Raw genomic sequence first — 9,198 nt, forward strand, 5'->3', positions numbered from 1 at the left:
GCACCCTACGAATTATAGTATTTTCACAGTAACAACTATAGTTTCTTGTGTTAACAGGATTTCGTAACACAGTCATAATTTGAAACAAGGAAATTTCGTATGAACTGAAACTTCCTTAATCTTTCAGGAAAAAACTTCGATTGTCCCGTTTTATCCTTATCATCGACATTTGTGTGTTGTCCCGTAAAAACAATTTCTGTAAATGGCAGCTATTGACATAATTTTAGAAAATTTTCTGGATTTTGACATATATAAGACTGCATTTGGTTATATACTATTTCTGTAGCATATTCGGTAAAAAGAAATATAGTTTACTTTTCGAATAATTTAATCGACCTCATACGAAAAAAAACTTCTTTTTTTTAATATTGCAAGTTGTTGCGTCCCAACCGGTTAATTATATAAAGCAGGCACACGCCTACAATAGATTAAAACGACTTAAGTAAATAAGGAGGTTGGTCATTGCTGACTTAAACAAACGTGTGGTTCTACCTTATGTTAACCTTGAATTTAAGAAAAAAAATATATTCGAATCGCTGGTTCTACATTATGTTAACCTTGAATTTAAGAAAAAAATATATTCGAATCGCTGTTATTATTGGTACACATTGAATCATACACGTTAATGGAAACATTTATAGGGGATCACGTTTCTTTATCTATCTCATGTTAAACATGCAACCAAAGAAACAATAATGGGCACATAAATAGGAATGTAGTCAAGTTATCAATCTACTCAGTAGTGCTGAATCAGAATACATCTGAAAAGAGTAATTTGTTCTGTAATTACAACCAGCTGTAGGAAAGAAAGATTGTCATAAGTCACTTTCATTTAAACTCCTAATCTACAGCTGTAGGAAGGAAAAATTGTCAATGGTCACGTTCATTTAAACTCCTAATCTACAAACTCTAAAAAAACAAAACAAAAACAAAAACAAACAAAAAACACAAACACAAAAAAAAACACAAAAACAAAACAAAACAACAAATAATAAAATTATTTTTACCCATAGCACTTTTGATTTCTACTTTAACTTGTCTATTAAATGGAATCTCCGGTAAAATGTATGACTTTTACCGAACAATTCCCTTTTAATTTTGAATTATTAACAAACGTTTATTTTGTAAAAAGGACAATAAAGTTATATACCACTGTTGTATATTAGTCAAGGATAAATATAAAAAAGGTCAAACCTTTGGTCACAAACAGGGAACCTTAATATATGTTTAATAAAGATCGGTAGGTATTAAAGGTTAGACATATACATTCAGATAATGTGTATTTACCCAACTCATAAGGGCGACAAAACAGTATACAATGTCCTACATTTAAACAATTCATACCGGGTCCCGTGAGTATTGAAACTTAAAACTTAAAACAAACATTAAAGTGCCGGTTGTTGCAACTGATAGAGCGTTGGATATTAAAATACCAAAATTTTCGCTGAGCGGCAAGTCTTGTTTATTTTTGTTGAAAATGTAATGGTCAAAAAATATGTTTGAAGACGCCGAACCGAACATCTCTTTACTTCTAGTATCAAGCCAGTTTCAATTTGAGTTCGAAAGTGCTTTCATCTTGCAATAATCGCGACACATTCAGGAGAAGTGTCTTTGTGTCGTTATGTTATCTTTTAGTTTGAATTGTCATCGTTCTGTAACAGTAAATTTTATTGTGTCGCCTCAGACGAATGTCGGGAGATATATTGCTATTATTCTGTTTCTTCTTCTCCTTATTATTATTTTTTTTAGATTTTTCAGAGAGCATCTGAACTGAAACTTGGTATGGAGGTAGATAGTATTAAGAAGGGGTGAATCAGAACTTTTGGTGAAATAAATGGCTATTGTTTCCACATAAACGCGAAAAGATCATAATTAAGACATTGCAATATTTCGGAAACATAAGTGACTAGAAACATGAAATTTATGCAAAGCAGAGTGAATCGATATTTTGGTCGTTGACCAGACAAAGAAAAACTAAACATTTCATGGATACCAAAAATCCACTTTTTTTCTTTCGCTTTTTTTTGCACAGTGGGCAATTTCAATGAAACTTTGTTGTATGCTTCCTCACATTGAAATCTCGGAATTCATACAATTCTTTTTTACTGAAATGCTATCATTTTCAAAATGATCGCCAAAGTTCACAATCTAGGACATTAAAATATCTCGAAAACCTTGGTGACTAGAAGCTTGAAACTTGGTATGGAGGTAGAACACAATGAGCCTAATGAGATTCTAAAAATTGCATCGGTTTATTTTCTGTTGTCACGGCAAAGAAAAAAAACCAAATCCATTTTTTCACGGCCATAATTTTTTATTTATTGAACATTTTAAGGGCACTTGGTAATATAATGCGTGTCCGTCAGATCTCAGAATCTATGCCAAAATTTTGTTAAAATGCTGCCAATTTCAAAATTGATGCCTTAGGTCACAATCTAGAACATTGTATTATCTCAGCATCATGAGTGGCTACAAATTTGAAAATTTGTATTTTGACACGCTATAGAAGTTGAATTTAAACTGTCACAGGAGCGACATTTGCTATCGACCGCAATATCACTTGTAGTTACTTTTGTTCTCAGGACTTTTCAGAGCTTATGTAAAGATGTGTTTACACTTGTTGAACACCTTTTGGTGATCTCTGAAAGTATTTATTATTTTATATTTAGGTAATACCTGGTACATTTGTTACGTTTTAACATATCTATTCGTTTTACCATTATTCGATTTTATCGTTGCTGTTACAGTTACGATATTCTACAATTTCATGATAATCAATTATTATAGAGGAAGGTACTACTTGAATCCCATTGAACATCTATAGATTCTGATTGATAAATGTGTTCACCAAAGCCCACCTTTTCTCGGACCTTCATCCAACTTTGATTAAAATTGCAACAGGTATGAATGTCACAAAACATCAACAATTAATGTATTGACAATTTACAGTTGCGATCACTTCTAACCTCTCTTAAATTCTGTCTGCATCTGTCAGGATTTCTGTTATACGACAGCAGATAGAACAGAAATCCTGGCAGATCCCGACAGGGTCTGACAGAGGCTTCCTGGGTCAGGACACATTTTGCCCTATTCCCTGACAGATCTCGACAGAAACTGTCCTGGGTCGTGACAAAGAAAATTCGAAAAGCTGTTGTAAACTGTCATACGCCTGGACAGTTCCTGACACTAAATCTTTCTATTCTGTGACGCAATTTAGAACAGAAAGTCCGCGATTAGTAAATGAAACTGTGTGACTAATGTAAATTAGCTAACCCAATTAAGAAACAAATCTTGATTTCAAAATTTACATTGAATTTCCAATTATATATAGAGAGATCATCGTAATTATCACCCCACAATCACTCGATCGTTGTTCGTGTACCAATTTTCGTCGATCACGGTCCAGTCACTCATCGTTCAAAAATTATCATTGTTTACATGTATAGTTTTTTTACATTCTATCATACGCCTGCAGTTTTATTTTTCATGAGGGTCTAAAACTATTGACTAAAATGCTTTTTTTCAATACAACTCTCATGTGGGTGACCGTGAAATTCTTCAAAAATGTCATATTCTTGCAAAATGTATGAGTACGAGCACTTTTAATTTCCATGAGGGTCTTAAAATAATGACTAAAATGCTTAATTCTCCAATATAATTATCATGAGTCAAAATTCTTTTAAAATGTCATTCTTGCAAAATGTACGAGTGCCCACACTTGTAATTTCCATGAGGGTAAAAAATCAATGATTAAAATGCATTTTTTTTTCAATATAACTATCATATAGGGGCTGCGACATATTATTTCGAGTCAAAATCCTTTAAAATTGTCATATTTTTGCAAAATGTATGAGTGCCCACACTTGTAATTTCCATGAGGGTCTAAAAATAATGATTAAAATGCATTTTTTTTTCAATATAACTATCAAACATTGGCTGTGAAATATTATTTTGAGTCAAAATTCTTCAAATAATGTCATATTCTTGCAAAATGTATGAGTTCGAGCACTTTTAATTTCTATGAGGGTCTAACAAAATGACTAAAATGCTTAATTCTCCAATATAACTATCATGTGGTGGCTGCAACATATTATTTTCAGTCAAAATTCTTTATAAATGTCATATTCTTTCAAATGTATGAGTGCGCACACTTTAATTTGGTTGAGGGTATAAAATTATTGCCTTAGATCCAAAATTGTTCAATATAGCTATCATATAGTAGCTGTCAGGAATTCTTTTAATCCACATATCTGTTCTTATAATGGTGGGCTTGAAGTCATATACTAATTTGTCTCATTCAAGTTTATTCAGTATCAATATGAGAACGATTAACTACAAAATATAAAAGAATAACATTCATAAGCATTTGTCAAAATACTTTCACAAAAATACAAATGTTACAATTCACATAAATAGTATTGCAAAAATACAAAATCCAATTCGCACTAGATACATAGTGGGAAAAGTGGAAATATCGAGTAGCACTTTGTGGACAGTGAAAAATGAAAAAAATGAACGTGACCCGTTTAAGAGAGAGTAACTTTAGAAATAAATATGTATTATTTGTGTGGAATGACAAAATAGAAGTTTGGTGTTGTTATTGTCTCTGGACATTTAAACATTTACATGGAAAAGGACACCTCGGATATATATAGCCACAAGTCAATATCTAGAATAATATATCAAAAACATTATGCATATATAAAATACACATATCAAATGGGTTTTCAAGAAACATAAATGTACATACCGTATTGGTAGACTCAATAAACCCTCAAAAGTGATCATTCTGATAATTTTTCATCGAAATAGATATGTGACCTTCATTGTTTTCATTTAAGAGTAAGCTTTTTTAAAGGGACATAAACCAATGTGACATATAATTCTATGCAATTGTGTGAAATCAATCAATCACCAAAATCAAACACTTTGGTCTCAACATTCCGGCCCCTTAATTGTGGTCATAAAACACAATTATCAAAATTATTAATACGAGCCAAAGGGAAAAAGTCAATTAAAACAAAAAGTAAACTCTTAATCAAAGTCAGAAATCAAAACATTTCTGGTGCACAAACATTCAATAGTCTTTATACTGTTCTATTGGTCATTCTCTACCAACATACACAGTTCCGCAATTGGTCTAGTTAATGTCGTCGTAGCTGTCGTCACTTTCGCTGAACGTACGAATCCGTCATTGTTTTTGAACACTTCGATTATTCGACCTAAGTTCCAATAGTTTCTCGGACAATTGTCTTGTATTATCACAACATCGCCTATTTCGACATTTCTTTTCTCATTAATCCACTTTTGCCTTTTCTGTAGGGATGGTATGTATTCTGATGTCCACCTTCTCCAAAATAAATCAGTCAAGTATTGTATTTGTATCCAACGTCTTCGTACGTAACTGTCTGTTTTACAGAATGTTTCAGGAGGAAAATATTCTCCTGGGCATAATAAGAGCAGGTGATTTGGCGTGAGAATATTGATGTCATTCCCACTGTCGGATATGTCGGTAAGTGGGCGGTTGTTTAGTATTGATTCAACTTCGCACATAAATGTCATAAGTTCTTCATCGTCTAGTCTGATGTTCTGTTCTTTAATTACTGAATACAGGATCTTTCTCACTGATCGAATTAGCCGCTCCCAAATTCCTCCGAAATGGGAAGCCGATGGTGGATTGAATTCCCATCTTATACAATTTTGAGTCATGAAACTTTCAATCTTGTCAATGTTCCATCTAAGAATTTCTTCTCGCATTTCTCGTTCTGCACCTATCAGATTCGTTCCGTTGTCAGATCGGATAAGTTCGGGTACACCTCTCCGGGCAATAAAACGTCTTATTGCATTGACACATGAATCCGTGTCCATTGAATGTACTATTTCCAGATGTACTGCACGTACAGACATACACGTGAATATCATTCCATACCTTTTAACAGTACTCCGACGTTGCTTGATGTAGAACGGTCCGAAGAAATCAACGCCAACCATAGAAAACGCAGGTTTATCCGGTTGAAGTCTCTCTGCTGGCAGATCAGCCATCGGTCTCACTAACCACTTCTAACGTTTCCATTACTTTACATGTTAAAAAAGTAATTTTCAAAGTCTCACTGTGAATTCCCAGGACAAATGACATCTTAAAGCTGCATACCGTTGCGAAGCTTGGAAAATAAGTCTTCCAAAATCATTATCCTAATGGTACGATGATAGTAGAAATTCTTCACAAAATTTACTTGAATAAATAATACTGAAAATCCACATTTTTACCTGTTCTGCTAACTGACAGCATGGAGGCATATTACTCACACATGTAAACAATATTCATACACTTTTGTAGTTAATTACATATATGATTTTAAAGTACACATTCTCAGCTTTATTTTGACTACTTTTAATCATAATACACACAAATAATGCACTTACAATGCATATGTCTAGGTTCAGTGTGTTTTTGGTACTACATGGGGGGATGGCCATTTGACCCGGAAGTGGTTAGTGAGACCATCTTTTGTTCGAGTAATGGTCCTTGATATCTCCTGCACGTGACGCACTTCGATAACATTCTTTTTGTAAGTGAACTTGCACCGATTATCCAGTATCGTTTTCTAAGTTCTGATAGAATCGAATTTCTGCCAAGATGTCCTATCGCACGATGAATGTCATTGATAATCAACATCGAAATATTCGAATTCTTTGGCAGTATAATCGGATGTTTCATATCGTAAAGTATTTCCGCTCGGTCTAATCTACCACCTATTCTCAATATGCCGTCATAATCTATATAAGGATCCAGCTTGTATAGTTTGGATGTTTTCTTTAAAATTTTCTTCGAATCACTAGATAGAGAATCTATTTCATCGGCGAAATGTTGTTTCTGGATATATCGGGTAATACATTTCTCTGATCGTTTAATCATATCCGTCATGATCAGGTTTCGTTTCGTTTTGTCACATCGTCCTTTCAGAAGATCGAAGAATATCAAAATTGTACACACTACTCGTTTTAGTTTCATCCAATCTGAATATCGAGTCATCAGTTTGTCAAGTATGTCATAATTCGGTTCCGTTATAAGTGTATTAACTGTTTCCTTTATTTCGCAATCGGAATCGGGAATTGAAATGTCTATCTCTTGTTTTGGCCACTCACATTCCGTTTTCCAAAGAAAATCCGGACCATTTAGCCATGCCGTGTTTGTCTGGAAGTGTGAGGCTTTCATTCCCCAAGACGCAGTGTCCGCTGGGTTGACTTTCGTGTTGACATATTTCCATTGCTCGGGTTTTGTTACTTCCTGAATAACTTCTAGTCTGTTAGCAACGAAAGTGTGAAATCGTGATTTCAGATTGTGAATATAACGCAAAACGGACATACTGCCTGTCCAGAATAGAATTTTGTCGATCGTGTAATTCAATTCATCAACAATAACTTTACTTAACCTGACAGCCTTCGCAGCGGCGGCGAGCTAAAGTCGCGGTATCGTAATTTTCTTGGGGGGATTAACTCTAGATTTTCCAAGTACAAATGCACAATTGATTCTATTCGCATTGTCAACAAGTCTAATATAGAAAACCATTCCATACCCTGTTTCACTAGCATCGGAAAAACAATGCAGTTGACAAGATTCGATCTCTGTTATATCTGTGGACTTGTAACATCTCGGTAGTTGTATACTTTCTAGTTCGCAAAGTTGAGCTAGCAAATCAGTCCATTGTTTAAGCTCGGCTCCAGTGAGCTCTTGATCCCAACTGTAACCCTTCGTACACAATCGTTGTAAAATAGATTTCGCTGTGAGCACAAATGGTGATATTATTCCCATAGGGTCGTAGATTGAACTTGTAACCGATAGAACATTCCGTCTAGTCGTTGGTTTGTCCTTACATTTAACTTTGAATTCAAAACAGTCAGTTTCCATTGTACACCGAGAGCTCGTTCTACAGGTAAGTCATAATAAAGGTTCCAGTGCTGAATATCTTTAGCTCGATCATCTTCAGGTATCGAGTCTATAACGGACGGCATATTACTGATCCATTTAGTCATTTTAAATCCGCCATTTTTGCACATAGAAGTCACATCTCTAATAACATCGATTGTTTTGCCCTCGGATTCCACAGATGCAAGACAGTCATCGACATACATACTGTTTGTCATAATTTTCGATACAGACGTATGATATCTGAGTGCATAATCTTCAACAGTCTGTTTCAACGCAAAGTTACAACATGTTGGCGAGGACGTTGCCCCAAACAGATGGACGGTCATTCTGTTCTCAACGGGACTTTCAACTACATTGCCATTCGGCCACCAAAAGAATCTAAGACAATTTCTATCTATCACAGGAACTCTAACCTGATGGAACATCGCTTCAATATCTCCTAGAATAGCCACATGTTCCTCTCTGAATCGTAAAAGAACGCCAAGTAAATTGTTCGTCAGTTTTGGGCCTTGGAGTAACTGTGAATTCAACGAAATGCCCATATAGGTTGCTGAGCAGTCAAAGACTACACGGATCTTATTTTTCAGCGCGTGATACACTCCGTGATGAGGCAGGTACCAAACTCGGCCATCATTTCTGTCCAAATCTTCTAGTGGGACGATTTCCATATAACCTTTCTCAATGAGCTTATTCATGAACTCGATATAATCTTCTTTGAATTTCGGATTTGTGGCAAACTTGTTTTCAGTCCTTTCAAACGTTGCTTTCCCTGATATGCATTATTCGGAAGAGTCATATATGGATCTCGAAACCTAACTCGTAGTGACCATTCTTTAAGTTGAGTGACTTGTTCACTAATTCTAAGAACTTTTTATCTTCGACAGAATTTTCCAATTTATCATCGATGATTCTTTCCGGGAAATCATAGTTCAAAGAATTTCTAAATAATTGTTCAAGTCTCGAATTGTCTTCATCAATAGCTTCAATAGACATCAATTGCGCTCGATTCACAACCTGTTCTGTTTCGTCAAAGTATCTGATTACATTCCAAATGATCCATCCTAATCTAGTTCTAGTAGCGTGAGGTGATCCACTGCAACCTGTAGCCATGTCTAATGGCATATATGCATCCGGAACGTTATTTCCAATCATCAGACCTACTTCACAATCCGGTGACTGCCATTTAATGTGCGACAAATGACTCCATTTTGAAATTTCATCTTCTCTAGGAATATGTGTACTTGAGACAGGTATCTCATCTTTGGTGT

The 9,198-nt window shown here is 34.8% G+C and overlaps 2 protein-coding genes across 2 annotated transcripts; both read right to left on the reverse strand.

The window, feature by feature from the left end:
- Window positions 1-3,675: 3,675 nt before the first annotated feature.
- Window positions 3,676-8,625, reverse strand: LOC148607891 (uncharacterized). The gene is made up of 2 exons (XM_088543569.1): window positions 4,751-8,625; window positions 3,676-4,332 (listed from the first exon to the last, which is right to left on the reverse strand). Exon 1 carries the CDS (start codon window positions 8,623-8,625, stop codon window positions 7,804-7,806), a length of 822 nt encoding a protein of 273 aa, XP_088399695.1. The 3' UTR covers window positions 3,676-4,332; window positions 4,751-7,803.
- Window positions 5,098-6,042, reverse strand: LOC148607892 (uncharacterized). The gene has a single exon (XM_088543568.1). It carries the CDS (start codon window positions 6,040-6,042, stop codon window positions 5,098-5,100), a length of 945 nt encoding a protein of 314 aa, XP_088399694.1.
- Window positions 8,626-9,198: the final 573 nt, after the last annotated feature.

The sequence above is a fragment of the Perna viridis genome, chromosome 9 (genome assembly GCF_037379345.1).
Source record: "Perna viridis isolate PV_CMFRI_1.1 ecotype Kerala chromosome 9, ASM3737934v1, whole genome shotgun sequence".
Lineage (NCBI taxonomy): Eukaryota > Metazoa > Mollusca > Bivalvia > Mytilida > Mytilidae > Perna > Perna viridis.

Coding starts and splice junctions, on each gene's coding strand:
- LOC148607892 (XM_088543568.1), bottom strand. CDS start 6,042: ATGGCTGATCTGCCAGCAGAGAGACTTCAACCGGATAAACCTGCGTTT.
- LOC148607891 (XM_088543569.1), bottom strand. CDS start 8,625: ATGAATAAGCTCATTGAGAAAGGTTATATGGAAATCGTCCCACTAGAA.